Raw genomic sequence first — 26,282 nt, 5'->3', positions numbered from 1 at the left:
ACACATGTTTCTGATTGGAAGGCCTACAAGTGTTATGGTTGATGATGATATAGGGGACTGTTCCATTAGTCAACAATGACCAGCGACAGCTTTTTATCTCTGCATTTATCTCCCCTGACTTGTATACCGGCCAGCTTTTACGCACGAGGCTGTCAAAATGTCGTGATTTACTCTGATGTCTTCACTTCGCTGATTCCAGAATGACGAATTTTACGGCGGATTTTACTCCCGTTTGTCTTTGAACGCATACAGTTTCAGATGGTTGTCTGCCCTGGTTTGATTGGCTCGCTCCAAACTCGGGACAATAACTGCTGTTAGTATGGTAATCAGGCCCATGTGGACATAACAAATCCTTGTGTAATTGCTCCTTAACATAGCCACATGTCAACATGTCCTACTAGATATTACTTTTCTCTTGACCAGTGAAAATTTGATGAAGGATCGGTAAGCGTTTATTTGTTCCGATTGTATCGGTGTAAATGGAGATACATTAAAAAAAAAACAAAAAAAAAAATGGAATTATTTTTAGATACAAAGTGATATTATGATTATGGTCTTTGTGTCATTGTTAAGCATTGCCTGTTATTGATTAGATTTATATGTATTCATTGTAACTGAGATGGACCTTCACATGCAGCCAGGGCACACTAATGGTTTCAGATAGAATTGCACCATTACTTTACAGAGATGAGGCTGCGGGCTCAAATACAGCCTGTAGTCAAAACACCAGTCACATAAAAAAAAACCCTAAGTAAAATGATAATCTGTTATATTTATTTGGTTGTTGCTTAAATCCATGCTCACACATTTTTCACTGCTATATGATAGCAGTTAGTTTTATGGGTGAAGGAAACCGGAGTGCCTGTTGAAAACCACTGATCTTTGGTGAGTCACTGAGAAAGTTTTCAACGTGTGACGTACAGATATACACACCATTTCGGTGGAAGACAGGTGGTCATCAGTGAGCATATAAGACTATGTAATCAGGCACATCTGAAAGTGTGAGTATATGTCATAGCCCAAGGTCAGATTTGAACCTGCACCTCATGTGTCCTATCGATACAGCCACATTGTAGACCAACTACGTATATAGACGTGCTCCTAACAGTTTGATACTGGTAATAGCTAGTGCTCAAATGACATCCAGGCACATGGTTGTGGTTTTATAAAAAAGGATACAGGGTTGCTTTTGTAAATAAAAAATTGGTCTTAATTTCAGATATTTTCTTGAATAGATGGTTCTGTTGTCAGATCTCTCATGGCTTTATTCTCATGGTACAAACCACAGGGGAATGGGGGAAATCTTGATTGCCTTCATTGTCATAATTGCATAGAACTGGTTTCCATCTCTTTCTCAAAAATGAAAAATCTTTACATTTATTAAAAATTTCATCCGAGAACTTGATACAGCATGAAGATATTGGAATAAATGAGAAAGCTGAAAGTATAAGGGCTGTTTAGTGTTGTAACTGTAGAAGTTGGTCTTACGTTGGCTGGTTATATCCCATGCCTACTTTCTCGCTCTTCCTTCCCATTCTAAGCTAATCAGCTGGGGTTCATCGCTGGGTTGTCATTGGCCATTGTTTTGCAGCTGATTTCTCTAGGTTGTCTGCCGCCCCGCACATTTATCTCACCCGATTACATAAAAGCTTCGGCCTGTCACTTTACGCTGAATCTATTCTGGCAGCAGTTCTTTTTTCCCCACCGTGTCTACGTTTGATAGCCTGACAAGACTTGCATAGGGTAAGATAGAAGATGGCCTAGAATCTAAAATTGCCCTGTAATGTTCAGAACTAAAATGTCATGCAATGTTTCTGTCCATAAAATGATCTGCCATAAAGGGAATGACATGTCTGACAGCATACATGTATATGTATCAGTGGTAATTTTTCTAAGACTGCAAAAAACTATATACATTCAACATACCTTTACCTCCCCCTCTCCGAAAAAAAAAAAAAAAAAAAAAATTGATATTGTCTGAAGATAATGGATCGCACAGATTTTAAGTTTAGATTTACAGTTAAAATTTTGTTTGTGCATACCTTTACACACAGAGCTCATATTAAACACATGCACAACAGTTTCCAGAAGTTTAATTCAGGGATACAGAAAAATTATATTGTTACAAATTGAAGTGAAAGTTCCACCCATTATTCGCATTATTTCAGGCAACTTCAAAATTCCTTAAAATTCTTTAAAAATGGCCTAGAGGTTAGAGTGCTATCATAGCGCAGTGACTCAAGAGCTTCTCACCACTGTGAATTCAAGTCCAGAATCCTCTGTGGTCGTACGTGGGAAGGTCTGTCACCAACTTGGTCATGGTCATGGGTTCTGTCCCAATATAATGCTGGCTGCCGTTGTATAAGTGAACTTTTCTTGAGTATGGCATACAACCCCAATCAAATGAAAAGGCACAAAACACAAATTATTTAATATTCTGATCTGTGATGATGTTTGAAAATCATTTGATATGTCTCTGTTCTAGCTGGGCTTGAGATAATTGACAGATGGACAAATTGACTGATTACAAGATTTGCGTTTTGAAAAGAGGGATTAAATGATAAATATCAGGATAAGCTGGATTACTTGCCTAAATGGCTACCAATTTAAAAGGTACAAATGTTGTACATTGTACAGAAACCAAATGTTATCCGGTTATTTCCACTGTTGCCTATGATGTTGTGTCACAGAAGGAAGCGTCCAATCACCCATCGCTATCAGAGATTTAGCTACAAGTGATGCTGAGCTAACATATTGGATATCATTTCAACAATATTACCTTACTCGATCTCCTGTCCGGCTCATTCATTGTGTTTCTATGGATACATATGCTCACAGTCCACTGTAAATTGTAAGATTATGAAGATTTTGTTTTCGATTACATTTCACGTATGCCGTTACATCATAAATCATTTCAGCCATTGTATTTAATCATTGGTGTTCCTTGAATTAATTCTTCCTCATATTCACATGTATAATTTAAAAGAAAAATTCTGTCTAGTTTATTGAGGAACTGAGGAGTATGGTTTTGGCATAAGCTTTTGGTAATAGGTGGCACTTGTGTGGTCCATGTGATAGAATGTGTGAAGAATGTGATCATACTGTATGATTACCTTATTCTGCCGAGACTGGCATGTGTGGGGGTGGAGATGGGCATGATGCCCCACGGTGGCTAATGGATTAGTGCGATTCGATAGTAAAAGGAGTGATTGATTGCATCTGGTGACGTACAAGTGAACGGTGATGTCATACCACTGACACGTACATGTATAAACATGCCTCCTATCTGGGCCAGTACACATGATGGGGAAGCAATCCACGATGTAACCTAGCAACCCTTTCTAGTTGTGGCTATAACCATGGAAGTTCAGTTGTCTTGATTGGTTTTTGCTTGAGCGATTTGGATTTTTGTCTTTTCTTCAACACTTGATTGAACAAAGTTGGGCCAGGCACTGGGATTATGAAATGCGAATTAATTCTGAAGGTGTTTGATTTTTGCTTCTCACCTTAATTCCTCAACCTGTTTTGCTTATGAAAGAGCAACTTTCAGTGCAATTTATGCACAGTTTTAATGTGACATTGGAGACAAAACTACATTGGTTGGTTTGGCCAATTTTAGGGCTTCACAATAAGTATAATTTTATCAGTCTGGATATATTGAATAATCTTCATTCAGAATATGCTTGCAAGGTATATAAACACCTTGCAAACATGAGAAAAGGTTGAAGAATTACTGCAGTATTTAATGTAAATCCTTCACTCAGTTGAACGTTATTTTGTGAGTAACAGTGTGCAATATTACAATTTTATGCAGTCGCTTTAAACACAGTTATGATCATCAGAAAAACTAAGTAATAAAATTTTTGAAAGTGTTTTGTAAAAAAGGTTTTGCAGTACATAAGACCCTGGAAAGACATACGTGTAGGGCCAGTCCTATGGAGCCCTTCACTTTTGAAGTATTTAATGCGCATTTAATGAGCATTCATGCAACCACAGATATCCTTCCACCATAATGCAGGCTGCATATCAGGGAACTATTCTTCAGTATGTTGTAGAACACCAACCAAATAAATAAAAAATGATAAAGTATACAGTTGTGTAACAGAACAAATTGCTTTGTTACAGTTGCTCTTTTAAAGAGATGTTACTTTTTTAAGATACACGTTAAACATCGTTCAGCTGAGGGGCCACCGTGGCTCAGTTGGTTAGCGCGCTAGCGCAGCATAATGACCCAGGAGTCTCTCACCAATGCAGTCACTGTGAGTTCAAGTCCAGCTCATGCTGGCTTCCTCTCCGGCCGTATGTGGGAAGGTCTTCCAGCAACCTGTGGATGGTTGTGGTTTTCCCCCGGGCTGTGCCCGGTTTCCACCCACCATAATTCTGGCGGCCGTCGTATAAGTGAAATATTCTTGAGTACAGCGTAAAACACCAATCAAATAAATAAATCAAATAAATCGTTCAGCTGATAAATTCATGTCTCTCAGTCATGCGTGATAAACAGTAAGATTCAGTCAGAGGATCAGTCAATCAACCCGTAAGTCTGAGCCATGGCAGCTCTTTTAAGATAGAGGTATTTAAAGTGTCTGAGAAGTCGAAGTTTGACAAGAGTCCAAGTAGCTGGTGTAGTCTGGGACCAAAGGGTTATAGGCTTTAATGATAAATTGGCCATTGCTGGGCATCATGTATTCTGCTGAAGTCAGCTACCCGGCTCCCCACACCTCTCATTTCTGACCCCTACCCCGACATTTCCATCTCTACCATTGTTGCCTTAATTAGCCTGGGTCTAGCGGTGATGCAGTATGCAGTTCTTGCCCTTATCTTAACAATTTCAGCTGATTTAAGGGTGAAGCAAGGATATGGTCCTCTGATCTTCAGTGCATGTTGAAACCATTCTGTTTTGTGTTCGACTGGAGGTCACTATGCCTTAATCACGACTCTGTCATCTTTCTAGACCCTTCAGACAGACAACAGAAAGTTCCTGAGCTCTTTACATCGAAGGATTTCACTTTTGATCTAGCTTCCCCCGATTCAGAGTTTTTTTAACCGGCAACTTGCGCCACGATGTATCAGAGACTGGAAGCGATAATCTTTCATTTTGGTCAGGGATGTTAATGTGCTGGAAAGTCTCCAAAAGCACCCGCGGCTGTTTTGTCATGAAACTGGTCAGAAAGGAGATCATTTTGCAGAGGTGTTTGACCTGGCAGATAAGATGACATCAGTGAAGCTGCCAAGGAGAGTCCGAAACTGCTGCCAAGTGGGCGGCACTCGCTAGAAATCTGGGGGAAATCAAGACGCTGCATTGCAGAGTTTAAAACGCCTCTGTGTCTGTAGCAAACCCTAGGAATTGGTAGTCTGGTTACATTTGAAAATATTAAAAATCTTCGATGAACTTTCACACGAAGGTTAAGAAGAGTAGACTTCAGAGGGATATGTTTTTTGCCCAGTTTTGATTCCAGTTCAGATACATGTGAAATATTGTACATGTACATGTATATATGTAATTTTCACTGCTGAATGGCCTGGACATCATGAAAAAAAAAAACAAAAAAAAGAGAACATTAGAAACTATGGGATGATTTTATCAAAAACAATAAAGAGGATCTGTCTTTATTACGGAGTCAACATGTACAGTATGCAACAAACCATTTTGATCGCCCCCCACCCCCCGTCCACAAACACATTAATGTAAAATAAAATAAGGACGACAAAACAAAATGTTTTATACATAAACCTGTACAAGTTTTATATTTAATCTTAAAAGTTGCATTTCAAAAAGTCCCCTTTTTACCATGGTGCAACTGAAATACTGCCAAAATTGTGTTCAGCCCCAATCATCTGTTACTTCAAAATCCCCATACCCGACATGACGTGCTAATTAGAGCGTTCATTATAGCGTTTGGTATACAGGAAACGTTTTCTGAGGTGGCAACTTTTGATTAGCCCAGTATTGACGTAATAGTTGGTCTCCACCTTATCAGCCCATCAGTGACACCCTGCCATGTGATTTTGTGTGATTTTAATTCATGGATGTGATTTTTCACACTGTTGTGACGTATTTTGGTTGAGCGCCGCTTTAGCCTATCTGTGACAAGGCACCTTGTGTTATTTTACTATGGTGTGATATTTAACATTTGATGTTGATGTTTGTTTTGATTGTTTCAGGAAGCCATTTCGCTCCTGGAGCCCATGACAAATGATCCAGTGAATTATGTCCGGCAAGGAGCTCTGATTGCATCTGCTCTCGTCCTTATTCAGCAGAATGAGATCACCTGTCCTAAGGTAAGTCTAAGTGGCTTTCAACGAGAGTCAGCCAGACCAGAATAAAAAGTCCACTGTGAAAACTCAGCAGTGCTTTTTTTCACCCGTCTTCCAGCATTCGCCTATGAGTATTGTAGGCGACAGTGACTGTCAGTCTGACTGTCCATTTTCCTTTTTTCTTCAAGACTTGTATTAAAAGAAGGTTTTCTAAATTTGAATACCTGGTGTAGATTGACTAAGGCATTTAGAAGTATTTGGAAGAACCAGTGTTTTCAAGGTCATAGCTTTTTGCTGTGAATTCAAGTCAGGGTCATATGTGGGAAGATTTCTTCAAGGTCTCACCGGCCCGGATAGCACAGTTGGTAGAGCGTCCGTTTCAATCCTTGATCAAGTCACACCTAAGACTTCAAAAGAGGAAGTTGTAACTGCCTTGCTTGGTGTTCAGCATGAAGGGGATAGTGCAACGACTGGTTGACCCGTATCAGTATAATGGCTCGGGCGGGGCAGCCTACTTGCCTGTGGTAAGTCGTCTCAGTGAAGCAGCACTAAATAAAAGAGCGGCGGGAAATCTGTCCTGCAACAAGGAGGCACATTACATGTACATGCACCCTAAGGATTCTTCGTCGTCATATGACTGAAAAATTGTTGAGTACGATGTTAAAACCCCAAGCACTCACTCACTCACACTTCAAGGTCATGGGTTTTGCTGTGAATTCAAGTCAGGGTCATATGTGGGGAAGATTTTTCAAGGTCATGGGTTTTGCTGTGAATTCAAGTCTGGGTCATATGTGAGAAGATTTTTTCAAGATCATGGGTTTTGCTGTGAATTCAAGTCAAGCCCCGTGCTGTCCACATCTCCAGTTATATGTCGGAAGGTTTTGTGGATTGATCGTGGTTTTCCCCGTGCTCTGCCCCGGTTTCCTCCCACCATAATGATGGTTGCCATAATGATGATTAAAAGTAAAATGTAAGTATTCATGGGTATAAGTTTCATTGAACTCAATACCACATGCAGAATAAACCTATTGTTAGGCCCGTTGCTTTCCATGGCCTGTAGACAATATCTTTTGCAACTGCTAGGTTATGGCAGAGTGGTATTTGGACAGCATAGTCACCCCCAAACACCCAACCCCACCCCGCCCCACCCACCCCACCCCAACTTCCACAAAAACTTCTCTACATTGCACATGTTAAATATCGCTGTCAACTTTGTTGTTGTCATTTTTTTTTTCTAAATGTAATCTGTGGCATTTTATTTGAATCCTGATTGGTACAACTCCGCCACTTTCCTGGCTTTTAAGCCAATGTTTCGGACATGCTGCTCTGTATTGTAATGTCGGTGTCTTAGTTCTGGCTGAACCCAGAGTGCGACCTTGACATAAAGTATCACCTGCTATTGCCATTGGTCTTGCGTGACAGGGTTGGCTGGTTTTTATCTGGGCACTGTCTCGTAATCCACCTCCTCTCAGACTGACTGTCACGTCCCATTAGGCAGCCCTGAGTGGTCATGTACCTGTCAGCTGCAATACTCTTCTATTGCCCGACGCTTTGTGGGTTCTCTTGGCATGTAAAAAGTTGGAAATACAGTAGGCCAATGGATTGTTTTTAATTTAAATTAGATTCACTTTGGCTTATAAAGTCTTAATAGACCTTTGAACAGCAGACCACAACCTAGATGTACAATCTATCAAGTGAGTTCAAGTCCAGCTCATGCTGGCTTCCTCTCTGGCCGTACGTGAGAAGGTCTGCCAGCAACCTGCAGATGGTCGTGGGTTTCCCCCGGGCTCTGCCCGGTTTCCACCCACCATAATGCTGGCCTCCGTCGTATAAGTGAAATATTCTTGAGTACGGCGTAAAACACCAATCAATCAAAAATCAATCAATCTATCAACATTCAAAGATTTGTACCTCGACAAAATTTCAAAGGCTTCAGTCATAAAGAAATTGTCGTTTGTTAATGAATGTTAAACCTGTTTGCATAATGATGCTATACTAATGTCAAACAGAACTATATAAGGTTTAATTGTGAACTATTTTAAATGATGAATTAAGCCAGCTAAGGGAGGGAAAGATTGCTTTTGAGAGAATTTTTACTAAATGGAAAGTTATAATCCAGCACCAGTATTTTTAGACATTCATATTTCATAGGTTTTACATTGTAATTATTCGGCATTTGAAAATCATATCTAATTTTTGAGGAGTCCCAAGTTACCCCTCTACCCGCTGCCATTTTGACTATTAATTTCAAATCAATTTCATCAACACCACATTTCCACTGATTCAGTGTTATATTGATAACTACTTGATATTTAAAGCTGGCAATTAAAAAAAAATGATTATTAGTGCTGAAATAGATTAAAAGCATACCTTCAGTAATAAAGGAGATACAAATCTGCCTCACTCCCATTTCTTTTTTTTTTGGTTAAATCTGTAATGCTCTTTTTATTTATTTTAATCTGTTTTTCTAAACTGGAACAGTGGAGTTATTTCATATTTTACTCAACAAAACCGTTGACTCCAGTCTTCAGCTGATAACTGTGTTTGATTGATCATGATTATCAAAACACAGCTTTTATAACCGGGCAGTTAGCCATGAAGTAACTGATATAAATTGCCTGCACTGATATGGCTGGGCAAAATCATAAGGTTTGAGAAAAACAGAAGCTGTAAATGTGAACAAAGAGAAGAAACAAAGAGTGAAATGGGTGTATTGATTTGAGTCACTACATCGGAGTTAGAAGGCAAAGGGAGGGAAGCCACATAAGTTAGACTTAATCGTGTTAAAAACTGACATCTAACTTGTGTTAGTAGTAGGATTTTAGTTTTTTTGTCGGTGTAGCTTGAAAAGATGGGTTTTAAAGAAGAGAGGAATCGGCGGTTATATACAGTGCTTTAGATTTCCAGTTGGAGATTTTCTGTTTCAAAGGATTTGGTTAAAAAAATCCATTGATAAATTTAACCTGACATGTTGAGTGTCCATCTCAGAATTTGACTCAAGAATACAATTGAGTTGACTATTTTACATTCAGGATCATTTTAAGATTTTATATGTAACGCATGTAAGAAAACTTGTATCAGTGTGACTCTGTAAATAGCTGTCTAAAAATGTTTAAACATGCACGTAAAAGTAAAATGTGATATGATTTGGTAAACTCTTTGAAAATATTCTGAAGATTTCTCCTGCAAACTTTTCCAAAAATCTACCTTCTTCCGTGTTAAATTGATTAAGCGTCATTGACCATTGACACAGTGTCATGATTCGTGTCAGCATTATACATGCTTTTGAGAGATTTCAGTGACTCCGTGTGTTGACACAAGGAACATCCCATTATGAGAAGAAGGCAATGTCTTAATTATTTCTCACAGAGTCCAAAAATACTGCTAAACTAAACGAAAATAACCCAGACCCATACTTGTATCATAGCTTTATTTTTTGCCGGTACATTCCTGGAAATATTCAAATGTGGAAGTGCCATTTTTGTTCGAGATCTGGTTTGTATATTAATGTGCGTGCATTTCGGGAGCTGATTAAGTTCTGCTGCCTCTCACCTGTGGGTTTGCTGTGAGTTCAAGTGGAGGTTCCGTTGGTCATGGATTTCTCCCCGGAGGTGCCTGGTTCCTCCCACCATAAGGCTGGACGCTGTCGAATAAGAGAAATATTCTTGAGTATGGTGTAAAAAAAAAAACACCAATCAAATAAATAAGCTAACAAAATAAAGTTGGCTGGAAAGTCCATGGTTATATTGGGTCAAGTCTGCATTGCCTGGAGGTGTATCTGATTTGAGCACTGTAACTTATTCCTGCTTTTTTGTCTCTTTTTTTTCTTCTTCTAGGTGAACCATTTTCGGCAGCTGTACTCGAAGATTATAGCTGACAAACATGACGACATCATGGCCAAGTTTGGCTCCATCTTGGCCCAGGGTATCATTGATGCAGGTAAATTACCGAGATAGAGATTATGCTTTTGTGGGGTCATAATGCTGTGACATGGTGAAATGAACAAGTTTTGGAAGAGAAACAAATTTTTTTTGAATATATGTATATAAAAAAAAAAGACATGGTGGAAAAAAAATTTTGGGGAAGAGGAAATATTTTTTTTTTACCCTCGACTTTTAAAATCAGGGCCCCGATTTTACAAGTGGGGGCCCTGGCTTAATTTTACTGATTTCATGGTACTGACTCTCATGCAGTAGCCCCCTATATACCTGTAGAGATGAGATTGTAGCGTAGCCTTTTTGATTGGTCAATTATGTCCTGGCCACGACTTTTAAACTCGACTTGTAAAAAGTCGGGGGTGTCCGTAAAGTCAGGGATTAAAAAAAGTTTTCTCTTCCCCCCCCCCCCCCCCCCCCCCAAATTTTTTTTTTTCATCGTATAATTTTTCTTTCTCTTGCAGAATTTTTTTTTCACGATGTCACTTTTACAGCTCCATATGTGACAGTACACAATGGCATGAATTGTGTTCTGTATTAGATCTTGGAGAATAAAAATTCTTTTTCTGAATTCATGACGAGATACAACCTGACCATATAAGACTAGAAATGTGACACAACTTGTTGTTGTTGTTGTTGTAGGTGGCAGGAATATGTCCATGGCCCTGCAGTCAAGGACGGGTCATACCAACATGGAGGCAGTGGTGGGGGTGCTGGTGTTCTGTCAGTTCTGGTATTGGTTCCCCCTCACACATTTCCTCTCCCTGGCCTTTACGCCTACCTGTATTGTTGGCCTCAACTCGGACCTTCAGGTGAGCACCAGGGGCGTGGTACATGGTGTAGAGGACACCATTTGTGAAAGCATCTGCCTTGCAATAGGTGGAATGACCTGGGCTCTGTGCTAAGTCTTGTCACAATTGACTTCATAGACCAACTAATCTGCAGCCCAGTGTCCTTAGTCAGGATGATGTCTTAAGCATGGAATTTTAGTGAGACAGCACAATGAAAGTGTCCTCATTCAGACAAGCACATTTGATCTTGTTGTGATATGACATTAATGATAAGTATTGATGAAAGTCAACCCCAATTAAATAAATGCCCAAGGGACAACCATCAATTGACCATTACCAGAACATTTGCGCTGGTTTAAATTTCAAGTGAATTTATTTAATAATTTATTGTTATAAATCTATCTCTTCAGTGAAGAGATCAGTATGTATTCTCATCTTGACTCAGAAGTAACTGAGCCTTGTTACGTGAAAGACTGTAATGGGGGATACAGTTTGAAGGCAGTTACACAAATAGATTGCACTTTTTATCTGCAGACATGTGAATGACCAAAAGAACAAACTTCCAGCTAAATTATCATGCATAGTGTTCTAAGGTTTGTTTATAATTTCAGATGCCAAAGTGTGAACTAAGGTCTAATGCAAAACCATCAACATTTGCATACCCACCACCACTTGAGGAAAAGAAAGACAAGGCCCGTGAAAAAGTGGAGACAGCTGTGCTGAGTATCACCGCAAAGCAGAAGAAAAAAGAGGCTGAAAAGAAAGATAAAGATGAGAAAATGGAAGTTGTAAGTGAAACTCTACAGGAAATTGGAAATAAAACCATTGAAAATTAAATGTACTGGTCATCTGCACCACAGTGGAGCAACCAGAAATTTCGCTTATAAGAAATGATACCAGTTAAATAATTAATTTAATTATTCAAGGAGGAAGAGGAGTAATGAGTAGGACTGTCTGGTGGGAGGATTATCCTGTATACTATATTGATAATAAAATCTAAATATTGATGTTATATACTTTTAATTTAATGTTTGTTCAAAGGATGATGAAAAGAAAGATGAAGGAAAAGAGAAGTCTGATGTGAAGAAGGAAGGGTCTTCAGTGAAGACTGAAGACACAAAAGATGTGAAGAAGGAGGATGTCAAAAAGGAAGAGGAGAAAAAAGATGACAAGAGAGATGACAAGAAAGAAGAGAAGAAGGAAGAGAAAAAAGAGCCAGAGCCTTTGTTTGAAATGCTACAGAACCCAGCTCGGGTGATGAGATCTCAGGTAGACATAGTTGTCTCCCTTTTTTGAACTGCATGTTGGTTAGATATTTATTAATGCCTTCCTTGGGGCAATGGTTTCTATTTTCCGTCCTCCAGGTGTAATGGGGCAGTGGTAATAATCTTTTCATAATGTCTTGGATCATTTAATTAATACGCTCTTCATGCTGCAACTAATCAGATCTTGATGTCACAGGTTCAAATCCAGCTCTTTGCTGGTTCAGCAGTAGTTTCAAAGGAGGTTTGTTGGGTACCTGGTTAAGCAACAGTGGATAACTCTGGGCCCTTTTATTGTCATATCAACCTGACTGCCGTCATATTTGTGAACAATTTCAGAATGCAGCTTCAAACACAAATCAAATCAGCAAAGGAACTTTCTCCAATCAGACTCGTCAAGCCGGTCATGAGTTGAATCCAAAATTATCAGTATGTCTGGTGAGGTAAAAATTTAGTTGTAACTCTTTCAGAGTATGTTGAATGTATGTGCTTTTATGGTCTGTCTTTAACCTGTAATTTACATGAACTATTTCTGTGTATTTACAGCTCCGTGTTATCTGCATGCCTGATGATGGCAAGTACACTCCGATGAAAGATGTAAGTATCCAGTGCTAAAACACAGGGATGAGATCCCTGGCCACCTCAGTTCAAGTCCCTAGGTATAAGAGGATTGGTCAACAAAATTACACCTACACTAAATGCCCATTTTCCGTGATCATGACAGTTCCTTTGATTTTACAAAGGTGTATTGAAGGTTTCCCTGGAACATTTGATGATAATCTACTGGAAAAGTTTCAGCACCAAAAATAATATTTTGTGACATTTATTTGCCTCTAAAAGTGGACTTTTGTGGGCGAAATTTTAGAGCTTTCAGGGTATGTCTGCAGGCAACCTATATCCTAGGTTTGGTTTGTTTCCTCATCTTGTAAATTGACCAACAGTTCATAAAAACATTGATTAGATAAGTAAGTTTTCTGCATATGCTGTTGTACCTTATTGGGCTGATAGAATGACATCAGGACTTGTACATTGATTGTAAGTATGAGGCAATTACATCAGGAATTGTACATTGATTGTAAGTATAAGGCAATTACATCAGGACTTGTACATTGATTGTAAGTATGAGGCAATTACATCAGGACTTTTCATTAGGCCGTGTGAGGAGTTAAAACTATTTACCTGAACAGGTTACCTCGCTTGTTGTGCTTTACACAACATTGGCAATAGCTTTATATAGCTTAATGCTACATTTGGATGAGGTTTTTGATGTCACTCATGTTCGTAGCTTGTATCTTTGTGTTTTTAAGCCAGCATTATAGCTGAAGGATTTCAGCTGAAATATGATTAAGCACTACAGATACTTTTTGTTCAAATACCAGTAGCTGACAAGAATTGCTGTTAACTACATGTCTTGCTTGTGTTACAGCCAAGTATCGGAGGCATTTTAATGCTGAAGAACAAGAGGCCCAGAGAAGCAGAAGAGATCGTAGAGAACGTTGCTGGTATGATTGTTGTTATCATGGCGTTGATCTGTTGTCATTATCAGTTTACTATAAATCTCCAACCTTTTCAAACCACTAAAGCTCTCCTTTCAGTGGAATTTATACATACAATTGTTGTGGAAATGAACTAAATAATTGTTTTGTTTGTGTCTTTAAAGATGCAAGCTTCATAAAACTGCTCATAATAGAGAGAATGATAAGACAGCGATAGTCCTTAGAGTTGCATCTGTCATCTGATTGAATGAGGACAGGCAGCTACATGTGTGAATTAGTATGCCCTAGTCCATTGGTGGCTTGGTGTTGAGTGACATGTTGTGACGGAGGAGGTTAGCATAAATAAATCTTTTTCACTTATGGTGGCTTGGCAAAGTCCTAGTAGTTGTACTGTGACAAAAAAATTTGCAAACACGAAAGCTTGGATGCTTCTAGACTCTGCGAGGGGCCTCCGTGGCTCAGTTGGTTAGCGTGCTAGCGCAGCGTAATGACCCAGGAGTCTCTCACCAATGCGGTCACTGTGAGTTCAAGTCCAACTCATGCTGGCTTCCTCTCCGGCTGTACGTGGGAAGGTCTTACAGCAACCTGTGGATGGTCGTGGGTTTCCCCCGGGCTGTGCCCGGTTTCCACCCACCATGATTCTGGCCGCCGTTGTATAAGTGAAATATTGTTGAGTATGGCGTAAAACACCAATCAAATAAATAAATAAATAAACTCTGCGAACAGGAGGATTGTCCTGTTTTTGGCCCTGGCTTAAAGTCAAGTGACTGGCTTTTTGATTACTCTAGGCACGCAATGCCTCTGTGCCTGAGGGGGCTAGCATGCCAGTACGGCACAGTGACCCAGGAACCTCCCACCTAAGCGGTCTCTGTGAGTTCAAGTCCAGCTCATGCTAGCCTCATCTTGCAGGTGATTGTGGGTGTCCCCTGAGCTTTGTTCAGTTTGCTCCCACCATAAGGCGTGCTGCCATAGTATATGTGAAATACACATGTGTGTACGGCATAAAACACCAATCAAATAACTACTCAAGGCACTCCTTCACCTGTAAACCTGACCATCTTCGTATAAGTGAAAAATTCTAGGGCACAGCGTTCAACACCAATAAAGTAAAGAACCAAACAAATAACTACCCCTGATTTGTCCTTTTGCCATGTTCTCTTATCCTCTGACTGTCATTGTGTTTCTGTACAGCCGGAGGTCCCAAGGTTGAGGAAGAGGAGGAGCCGGAACCCCCGGAACCTTTTGAATGGACAGAGGATTGAGGATAGCATCAGGTTAGGACAGCAGAGGTTTGGGGTTCCTGGATCAGGAACCTTTAGCAGGAGGTCAATTCACTGTTGGGTTAAAATGAGGGCAGTTATTGTGTCTCTGATTTCTTCTATACTCTGTGTATTTTGTGCCTTGCAATGGGTTTGGTATTTGATCACAGTTACACACTTTGTGGGCAGTTTGATAGACTGAATTGCTTTAGTGACTCTTCATCGGATGTTATCCCTACCAAGGATATAACAGCAATCAAACACCGAAAATGAATGACAGTAACAGTGACAGTTTTGATGGACAGTTGTTGAGAAATAATCTCAATTTTGTGAATAGAAGCATATTTATTAGAAGACAGTTTACTTTTGTCAGACATGCATGCAGGCTGGATAGACTGACACTTTTTTGTGTCAGCAGTCTGCAAAAAGCAAGAAAAAAAGCTTACCTGGAACAGATCATTTATATGTCATGTATCTTAAGCTATTACTTTGTAATATTTTTCATCTTTTTCTTTTCCTCGATTTCAGCTGCTTATTGAGGAAGAGAACCAACTGACTACAACAGAAAGTCTCTGTGATGAGGGAGAGAACTTTTACGGAAGCTGAGTTGCCTCCCTTGAATTTCCATCATTTTAGCATGCTAGTTTATCCTACGGAAAGAATGAAATAAAGCTATTTGAAATGCATGTACTGGTAAAGATGTAATAAATTACAATTTCGTTTGTTGGAACAACGTGCAGTGTAATCTTCCTGTTAGAGCTTTGTCATGCCGTAAAGTTAGTTGTATTCCAAGTTATTTCATGAAACTACTTGTGTGATGGGAGTTCCGTAATTTATGTACCAAAAAATACACCCCCCAAAAAACGGACAAAACTGAAATAAAATTACAGAAAATTTTTATCCTGTACATGTGTGTTTTATTCTTTGATTGTATTTCCATTTCTCTCAGAAGTGAGATAAAGTATGATAATATCCAAAATCATAAATAAAGCCAGGTTAATCCTCGTTTCACTTACAAGTGAGTAATCTTCACTGTGACAGGTGTGTAGAAATCCAACGCCTGCTGTTTTAGCTGTGATTTGAAGTCAGCAGTTTTTTTTGGTACATGAACCTACCTCCATGCAAAAACCTGACTGCCGCGAAAATCAATTTATTTATTTTATTTGATTGGTGTTTTACGCTGTACTCAAGAATATTTCTCTTATATCACGGCGCCCAGCATTATGGTGGGTGGAAACCGGGCAGAGCCCGGGGGATACCCACAACTATCCGCAGGTTGCTGGCAAGCCTTCGTGGAGAGGAAGACAGCATGTGCTGGACTTGAACTCACAGAGGCCGCATTGGTGAGAGACACAAATCAAATTAATATATAAATCAGTTTCCTTTCATCAGTTCAAGCTGATTCATGTGGAAAAAGTAAAGAAAAAAAATGTTTTTATGTTTGGGGGGGAGGGGGGGGGCCAAAAATGAGCTCAGTCACTGGTTGTATGGTGTCTTGGTAGAGTGTCAGTGGTGTTGGCTTGTCCAAGATGTTTTGAGCTCCCTTCCGTTATACAAATGATAAGCTACTTATGACCATGGATGCCCTCCAAGACATCAGGAAGGTGACCAAATGTTTTACTAGATACAAAGGAGGCCCCGAGGTGGTGAGCGTGCCAGCGCTGCGCAATGACCCAGGAGCCTCTCACCAATGTGGTTGCTGTGAGTTCAAGTCCAGCTCAAGCTGACTTCCTCGCCAGCCATGCATGAAAAGAGCTCTCGGCAATGTATGGATGGTTGTGGGTTTCCCCCGCGCTGTGTTCGTTTCTTCCCACCATAATTCTGGCTGCCATTGTATAAGTGAAATATTCTTTAAGACGGTTTATTTATTTATTTGATTGGTGTTTTACGCCCTACTCAAGAATATTTCACTTATACAACGGCGGCCAGCATTATGGTGGGAGGAAACGCACGACCATCCGCAGGTTGCTGGAAGACCTTCCCACATACGGCCGGAGAGGAAGCTAGCATGAGCTGGACTTGAACTCACAGTGACCGCATTGGTGAGAGGCTCTTGGGTCATTACGCTGCCCTAGCGCGCTAACCAACTGAGCCACGGAGGCCCCTTAAGACGGTTTAAAACACCCATGTAATAAATACAGATAGAGCAAGGTGACAGTACGGTTTTACTACGAAGATACAATGTGTAGTCAAGGTATGACAATGGATGACTGCGGTGGTAGATCGTTGTGGGTCACTAGTATATCCGGAAAACTGGCCTGGTTTTCTGTAGGGGGCAAAGGCCGACAAGACCATTTTTTGGCCTAATACTTATTATGTGTTACCAAGTTTAATTCGTAAGATCCAAAAATAAGGTTTCGTGTCAGATATGTGCTTAAGTTGAAACCTACACTGATTGTCAGAATTTCAGTATTTATACATGACGGCGAGATTTTTACCGATTTAGGCACCTTTTTTTTGTAGTTTAGAGGAAAAAGATGTAACAAGAATTTCGTCCTGCATGTTTATAGGGACGTTTTAACCGAGGAAAACGGGTGTAAAGTGCAAATGGACAGGTGAACATGAGCCAAAGGAATTTGTAGAAAAATCCTAAATTCGGCATGAGGGAGGTAGGACTGTGTATATGTTGGTTTAATTGGGACATCACCGTCGTGATATGCCGCTTCGGTGGCCTATTGATTAGATATTCCGCCTCGAAGTCGGAATACCTAAGATAAGACCTGAGTCTGGTTATACGAAAGAGTTTAAAAATCGACGTTGTTGTTCCTTCGCTTGGCGCTCAGCACTAAGAGGTTAGAGCAAGGAAAACAGGACTGTTTCTCCTGGTGTCAGTTTTATGTGACTGGGCGTGACGTCATGTGTGGTGTCTTCGGTATGATACTTGAGTGGCGGCAGCACTTTGGCGCCATGGACTCGCCCTGCCACAAGAACACATAATATATGTATGGATACCTGATGATTCCTCGTCATCATATGACTGAAAAATTGTTAAGCGCGACGTAAACGCCAAGCAAATATACTTATAGGCCTACATATTTCAAATTTTTTACTTTGTGGGTAAAAGTGGTTTAAAAGCTTAATAAATAGTGATTTTTTGATATGTTGAAGATAAACGCAAGTTGCATGTGGTTGTATGGCATAGTACTACTTGATAGTTACGAGATATATATTTTATTGGTTGAAGTTGACAGATATACTAAATAAATGGTAAGGAATATCAGTCCGATCTTGTAATCTATATGCGGTAGCATATGTATACGACGAGTTGCTTCCCTTTTATCCTCCCAGTACAAAACCATACCGCTCTTAGCATAACATCCGACGTTCTATTCTAGGAGGTGCACATCCTAGAGGTTTGCTGAACAAAAATGTTACGGCTTCTGGTCATTCTGAACGTACATCTTGATATGAACGATATTATGTTGAATGAAAGTGCCGTGAAATAGTAAACAAACAACCGAGGGAGAAAAAAAAGTCATGAAAACTTCGATTTCTGGTTGCGGAATGTAACTCTCTGTATCTATCAACACGTTCCGCAACTATTCGATTTCAGGCTCATAGCGGTATAGTTGTTACATACCAATCGTTATAAACGTTGTTACTGCATATTTTTGAAGGGGGGACCAGTGTGAAAAGTTGACATATACTACTAACCAGTGTGGTGCTGGACTATCCCCTAACGCCAAAGGATGCCTTATCTGAGGCATTACTAAATACCCGACATGGGATGTGAACCCGATGTATGACTGACGTCATATATTTGTTTATTTCATTAAATTTTAACGCCGAAAATTTCGCTTACGCGGTGGTGTTGAGGAGGAGAAAGCGAGAGCGACGGCATATTCAAATGAGCCACTCAGGGGCCGGGCCCTATTTGTACAAAGCCCTCTTAACGTAACGAGCACGTAACTACCATGACAACCAGCAATGTAAGCATTACGTCCCCATGGCCGTTACGGGCTCAAAACGTTTAGAGGGCTTCGTACAAGTGGAGCCATGACCACTGCATTTTGCAGGTAATACTAAAAGCAGTATACTACATCAATATAGTATATTTTGCCGAGGAACTTCTGACGTTCTGGTGTCTTGAGACAGATGATAAATTAATTCATCGGGAAAATATTATGTATAAACAAGAAGACAAGCTCTGTTCAAGGGTGTACTCTAGGCTTCAAGTGCTATACGAAAGAGACCTGATGGGAGAAATCATGAAATATCCGGTTCCAGACAATTTTTATTGTGTAAAAAAATAAAAAAATAAAAATAACAACAAGTTTTTACATATGAATTCGTTTATTTAGAAGAGACCGAATGTACAAGACATATCTCCGAAATTCTCCGACTGTGAAATCATAAATCACTTTGATTTATTCTTAACCAATAAATGAAGCGTAGAGGAAAGCTGTCCGTCGCAATCTATGTTCAAATTCTCCACTATTTTCAGTCATTGGCTTAGTCATTGTCCGAAGTTCTGTGCCTTTACCAGGCTTCCTAAAATATTTGAATGCTACGGTGGGCTTTATGAGCCACATTGGTGGTTTCTAGGAATTCTGACCTCACGTCATCTTTCATTTCCTGATGTCCACCAGGAAGAAGGAACACTTGTGAGCTGGGCTATATATACGTTCGAACAAGATACCAGAATCCTCTAGCTCCGAAGGAAAGAATGATTATGTTTACAACAATTCATAGTTGATTCTCGAAGGAATGGCCTATATACAATTATAGCATATACACTGACAGTGAGCATCCACAATCGCCCAGGATAAATGTGCTCTAACACATAGTCAGCTTTTCCATGTTAACAGCTCGGATCTTGGTTATGGACTTAGCCTTCCTGTGCAATCTTACAGTACCGATTTAGTCAAGGACTTAGCTTTCCTGTGCAATCTTACAGTACTGATTTAGTCATGGACTTAGCCTTCCTGTGGAATCTTACAGTACTGATTTAGTCAAGGGCTTAGCCTTCCTATGCAATCTTACAGTACCGATTTAGTCAAGGAGTTAGCCTTCCTGTGCAATCTTACAGTACCGATTTAGTCAAGGGCTTAGCCTTCCTGTGCAGTCTTACAGTACTGATTTAGTCATGGACTTAGCCTTCCTGTGCAATCTTACAGTACTGATTTAGTCAAGGGCTTAGCCTTCCTGTGTAATCTTACAGTACCGATTTAGTCAAGGACTTAGCCTTCCTGTGCAATCTTACAGTTCTGATTTAGTCAAGGACTTAGCCTTCCTGTGCAATCTTACAGTTCTGATTTAGTCATGGACTTAGCCTTCCTGTGCAATCTTACAGTACCGATTTAGTCAAGGGCTTAGCTTTCCTGTGCAATCTTACAGTACTGATTTAGTCAAGGGCTTAGCCTTCCTGTGCAATCTTACAGTTCTGATTTAGTCATGGACTTAGCCAACCTGTGGAATCTTACAGTACTGATTTAGTCAAGGGCTTAGCCATCATGTGGAATCTTACAGTAATAATTACAGTCACGGACTTATCAAGACTCTATCAAGGTTTGCCTGTAAGCCACACGACGCCGGTTGCTTGAACGGACAGATGTCAAATGTTTTTCCTCCATTTCAATAACGATGAAGTTGTTTTCCACATCTGTTTCTGTAGCGCGAGCAGGCGCACATGTCATTTCATAGAAAACCTGCCTAAAGAGTCTCCAAATGCCGACGAAAATGAAACAGTTAAGAGCGAAGCTCGCGAAGTAGAGCTGCTTCAAGCGGTCCTTCAGTCCTGCGTACTTGTGGGACCCCTCCACAGTTGAGGGGTCCGTCAACGCTCGGATAACAAGGTAAAGTTTGAGGCATTCCCCAGGTAAGAACAAGATGAGAAACACGAGAGATGAGGTAACCAGAGCTAAGATCATGCTCCTTGGAAGATCAGTTCTGCGTTGAGGTTTGTTTTTCGCCAACTGGCAAGCAAGTCGAACGGATGCTGGAACCAGGACGATACAGGGAAGCAGGAACCCCATGAGGCTGTCCACGAAGGTAAGGAGGTGGTTTGTCTTTGAGACTGTCCCGTGCCATTTTGATAGCTCTATGTCAGCCACCTCAATAGGTGCGCTGCTCCAAATGGAAACGGCGTACAGGACACTCGTTGTGGTCACAAGAGACATGGAGACTTCTTTGGCGCGAGTCGTTGTGCAGTAATTTGGTATAAGAGAGGGCCAGCACAACCGCATGCAGTTGTCTCCCGTGACAGTAGCTAAGTACCACGTTGATAACGAAGCGCTGCAGTGCATGAGCCAAACGAACAAGTAAAAGACGGGCGCGTGATGTAACAGCCCGAGACGTTCAAGTCCAAACCAAAGCATCGCCGAAGACAGCAAATATATGATGTTAGAAAGAGCATTTCCAATCAAGTACCACACCAACGAAAACTTCCTCATTGTCTTCCTGCAAAATATGGCCAGAGATAAAGCGTTCGATAGAATGCCCATGACGATTAAAGCGGACACAAATAGTTGTTTTTGCCGAGCCGGAAGTAGTGTGGTTGCAAAGTACAAGATGTTACTGCTGTTCAGTGGTGGTGTGATTACTAAGGACACTGTTTCATTGTCATTCAGCGGATCCTTAGTAAAATGATTGCTCTTGGTAGAGTTCATGCTGATATCAAGCTGAAACATAACAATAGATTGTAATAAAACAACATTATCGAGTCTAGATTCGTTTACATTTGTTATTAAGATTGGCAGGGGTCTTCCCGGCCGAGGTGTTTTCGCTAGCTGAGCTCAAGTCCAGCTCATGTTGGCTTCCTCTCCGGCCGTACGTGAAAAGGTCTGCCGACAACCTGCCGATGGTTATGGATTTCCCCCGGGCTCTGCCCGGTATCCTTCCACCATAAAGATGGCTGGCTTCGTATAAGTGAAATATTCTGGAATGCGACGTAAAATAAATAAATAAATAATTAACATTGGCTAAAGCGATTGTCGGATTCGATGAACGAAAACAAAAATTTTTCGCTTTCGGGCAACTATAACATTCGACAAATCTCATTGTCAGAGCGCAGCTTATCAAATAGACTCATATCGTCATCCAACTTGCCAAATTCGATGAGTGACATAGGCAATCGCATCGTTTGACCGCGGCTTCAATGAAAACCATTTCCAAATTAGGACACATCGGAATATTGAAATGAAATTTTTGAGACCGCGTAGGCCCCTATTCTTTGCACGTCAAGGAATGCACGGTTAAATGTTTAAAAGATCGTTGGGGGATGACAGCATGCCGAAGAGACCTGCAAGCGCCGTGTCCTTATCTCGCCTTGTGGCATTTGTTACATTACGTGTGTTACCACGTCACAAATTATTACTAGAAAAGCTATAGTTTCGACGGTACTCTCAAAAAAATCAAGGGACCAGACCTCGAGGATACTTAGTTCTTCAGTAGAGTCCTGGAGTGTGCAGTAATACAACTTAAACCTTAACTCAGCTAGACTGACATGAAGCCGTAGGCCGTACTGCACCGGTTAAGTGTGACCATTTGCACACTGTCACACCGTTGTCGTTGCTCTGGTTTCGCTGTCCATGTTCTATCTTTTGTTTGGAGACAAAACACTTGTGAGTGGTGAAGACGTATTCTATCAGGACTATAGTAGTTTACATTATACTCACTAGAGAATTTAATATACTTTTTGGAGAGAAAATCTTTTTTGTAACCCCGACTTAATAGGCCAATCCCAGGTCGTTTGCCATGAACAGCCAATATGGCAGCCACAGACGAGCATCTCTCACTAATAACTACATATTTTGACTAGGGCCTTACCGTGAGATAAAGTACAGTTATTGCAATGGACCTGATCGACTATACAGGTAAATTTCAATCTTTTCAAAAACATACATCACTCTCAGCTGCCACACTACACATGAAAGCATTTAAGCGTTTAAGCATTTACATGAACAGCTAGAATAAAAACCTAACTGGAGTAAGAGGCTGTATTTCAGCAGTTGTGTGTGACCATTTGTCATCTAACACAATGTTCTCTCAACTCTTTGTGGAAATGCTTAAACGTCCGCTACCACCATATCACAATTAGGCAAACCATGCAAAAATTGCAGTGATCTTGGTTGCAGTTCACTACCCGTCACGATCTAGAATTACATGTATATTGTTGTCAAAACGTACACTATGCAATTTTCTTTTAACGTCTGTCATAACAAACGTTCGTATATCAGTCGTCAACTGTAATGGGCGATGCAGGTCAATAGTCGCAATTTCCGAAACATCTTTCAACACAGACCACCACAAACCAAGGAAGTACATGTATTTATAAAGTAAGAAAATAGGACGGAATCATGTGAAGAGAAACACTGAAGCGTTTTCAATGATGATGGAATGACGCAAAGAGTGGTCTTGGTCCGTTGATTTGTCAGGACATATCCACATATATATATATTTGTATACCAAAACCGCAAATGGTCAGCTGTAACCGGTGAAATATGGCCTCTTGAAAGTTTAGCTCAGTTAGGGTTTTATTCCAACTGACCGTGTAAATGCTTTAATATACTCACCATTTGTTTGCTTGTCTTTTTTTCAAGCAACGGTCGAGAACATCGTATCCGCAAGAGGGTGATATGAATAGTGAATTTTTTATAGAACACAACTGATCTGTTATCTTCGGAATATAAGAATAAAGAAATTTGTTCACCTCGCTGACATTTCTGTCCTTGTGCCGTGTTTCTCTGGCCGTCGTCGCTTTAAAAAGAGCACTATCAGCCGCGCATCAGACGTAACTAGAATGAAAGAGGCGACACGTGATGGAGATTGTACTTGACAAACAGTTAGGCACGAACTCACTTTCACCTGCGGAATCGTGACCACGAAGAACAAAACAAAAGGTGAAGTTCATTAACACTTTCCTGAACACAAATCTCATGTAATGTTAAAGAAAGCCTTGTATGATGGATTTTAAGGAAAGGAGAACCCGATGGTGACGTACTTACAATAATATATCGCCAATGGTTAACTATTAGTATGTATTGTTCAAGGCATAGACATTTGTAAAACCAGGTGTCAACCATAATGGATGTTCCAGTTCCAGTCAACGCAAACCACTAAAGAACTAAGAAAGTCCATGAAGTAAGACTCAAGTCATATTGTGACAATCCATCACCCGAGATCTACAGAGAGTATGTCAGAAATATCTTTGTTGATCTTCCATGAATTCGGTCTTCACCTTGTCAAATCAATTCAGTTACATTCTCCGACATTTATAAGAAAAGCCATTTTTAATGCAATTATCTGTGCATCACCTCGACAGAGTCAAGTAATAACAAAAAAGGTGGGAGAGACATTGTTTATTTTTTTTTCTTACATTCCCTGCTTCCTCAGCAGAACTAAAGCGGCGTTGAAAACTTCTGGTCGGGGTGGCAGTGATGTATGCAAGTGTTAGGCAACGGCGCATGCGCAGACAGAAATCGTGATGCAGGTGTAATTCCTTATGTATACGTCCACTATTGGTTAACATTCGCAGGTGTGAAAGGATTCTGACGTCAAAACTCAAAGTGATTCCATCAAACCCAAATTCGATTGAGTTCTGACACCTGCTTGCATGCCCCATTGTAATGGCCAAAATGCCTTTTTGTATTTGTGAAAGTGAGATGTTGCGTTTTAGCTTTAGTGCGTGCGTTTTCACGTATCATCTAGTTAGCTGACTAAGGGAGACTATCTCCTTAGGTGTCGCTTAGGTCTGTTTGAACGTGGAAATGTAAGACACAAACATGGCGAATCCCTAGCATAGACAGCGTGAAAACGACAGAACGTAATGAAGCCCCAAAAAATGATATGCAGTTTATTAATGTATTAATGTAACGTGCAGATATTTACATGTATATCTCTGTGTATAAGCCGCATATATTTTGTGTCTGTGAGCGGCGTAACTTTCCTGGGTTAAAGTAAATAGTTTTCTTCGTTGACAGGGCTTGCTATCGCCTAATTGTGTACTGCATTTCCGCCTTGTTGGCATGGGTTAACCCCGAGTTGTTTCCCTTTATCTGAGGTACTTATGAATGTGATAAAAATAGCGTTAAACGTACACAGTGAAATGCGAATGTTTTCGAACCATTCTTTCGAAATTCTTTCTTCGTTTTTACTTTATCTGTTTTGTTCTAATATGTGTAAATGATCATGTATTTGATTAACATATATATATTAGCCCAAATGGTACTATTTCTTTGCTTGTCATAACGGAGAATGTGTGATGTAAAGCTTACATGTGAAATGTTGTCGTTTATTTTGTTTACAGTCAATCACGTACTGAAAGTATCACGTACTAAAGTATCACGTACCGAAAGTATCACGCACTAATCGTAGAGCATTGACGGACAGAATGTAGCCCAAAAGTATATCAGTAAATGCCAAGAAATCGAACTACGTGCATTGAGTTCTTTATTATCAATTGTTACACCCTTCCCTTGTATTCTTTGAGCTTTTGCGCGTCTTTGGTGGTAGGAAGTTACCAGTCGTTAGACCTTAAATGGTAATTCTCTTATTCACCAGTTTTTACTGCTTACATATAAAATAGTTATATAAAAATGTAAAAATACAAAATCAACAGAAACATGTAAGAAAAGGAAAACGATAATCTGGCGGGAATAAATCTCGAAAAGCTTGTTCTATCCCATGTAAATTAAAGTAAGGGATTACAAATTTTTGTGTCCAAAAATAATCATTTTGGCATAAATATACATGGACACATACAAATACATGTATATACATAAAGGTTACAATAACGAGCATAATATAGACAACAAATAATAAAGAAAAGAAAAAAACATAAAAATGGGAAAAGTACGATAAAGAAGTAGTTATTTTATAAGAAAAATTCTTTTGCTTATAAACTTATAACTTATAAAGACTGAGGTTAAAGTAATGGATGTAGCCGAAGGTGATAGTTTATTCCATTTCCGGAAACAGCTGTGCTTAAGTGTGTAGGTTGTGTGGCAAAAATGTTTGCACAGATTGTGCGGGTTAGATCTAGTTGGATGAAAGTGTATTTTATTTTGTCTTCTAAGCAGGCTACGAAAGTCGGTATGAGTGAAATTATGACCTTGTAACACTAGAAAAAGATATTTAGCTTAAAAATAATTAGTGTTTTTAATGTCATAAAAGCGGTTCAGTGTATTGGAGCTGGATAACGTAACCATTCTTTTGTTGAAGATACAGGGGCTGAAGATGACTAGAAAAAGTATTTTCTCATCAGGCATTAATGCACAAGAAAGATAAGGGCAAAGAAGATAATAGTATAGTATATCTGAAAAGCTACAATCTAAAATGTAGGGGT

At 39.9% G+C, this 26,282-nt stretch overlaps 1 protein-coding gene across 1 annotated transcript in view; it reads left to right on the top strand.

The window, feature by feature from the left end:
- Positions 1 to 15,882, top strand: part of LOC135479047 (26S proteasome non-ATPase regulatory subunit 1-like) — a 188,989-nt gene extending 173,107 nt beyond the window's left edge. Inside the window, exons 22-30 of the mRNA XM_064758759.1 lie at positions 6,163 to 6,279; positions 10,092 to 10,194; positions 10,833 to 11,002; positions 11,593 to 11,769; positions 12,023 to 12,250; positions 12,790 to 12,840; positions 13,670 to 13,745; positions 14,931 to 15,013; positions 15,527 to 15,882. Coding sequence (XP_064614829.1) covers positions 6,163 to 6,279; positions 10,092 to 10,194; positions 10,833 to 11,002; positions 11,593 to 11,769; positions 12,023 to 12,250; positions 12,790 to 12,840; positions 13,670 to 13,745; positions 14,931 to 15,001 — 993 coding nt within the window. The 3' untranslated portion in view covers positions 15,002 to 15,013; positions 15,527 to 15,882. The remainder of the gene's footprint in view (positions 1 to 6,162; positions 6,280 to 10,091; positions 10,195 to 10,832; positions 11,003 to 11,592; positions 11,770 to 12,022; positions 12,251 to 12,789; positions 12,841 to 13,669; positions 13,746 to 14,930; positions 15,014 to 15,526) is intronic.
- Positions 15,883 to 26,282: the final 10,400 nt, after the last annotated feature.

Source organism: Liolophura sinensis, chromosome 12, assembly GCF_032854445.1.
Source record: "Liolophura sinensis isolate JHLJ2023 chromosome 12, CUHK_Ljap_v2, whole genome shotgun sequence".
In the NCBI taxonomy this organism is placed as follows: Eukaryota; Metazoa; Mollusca; class Polyplacophora; order Chitonida; family Chitonidae; genus Liolophura; species Liolophura sinensis.
This window is presented reverse-complemented; position numbering and strand designations above follow the sequence as displayed.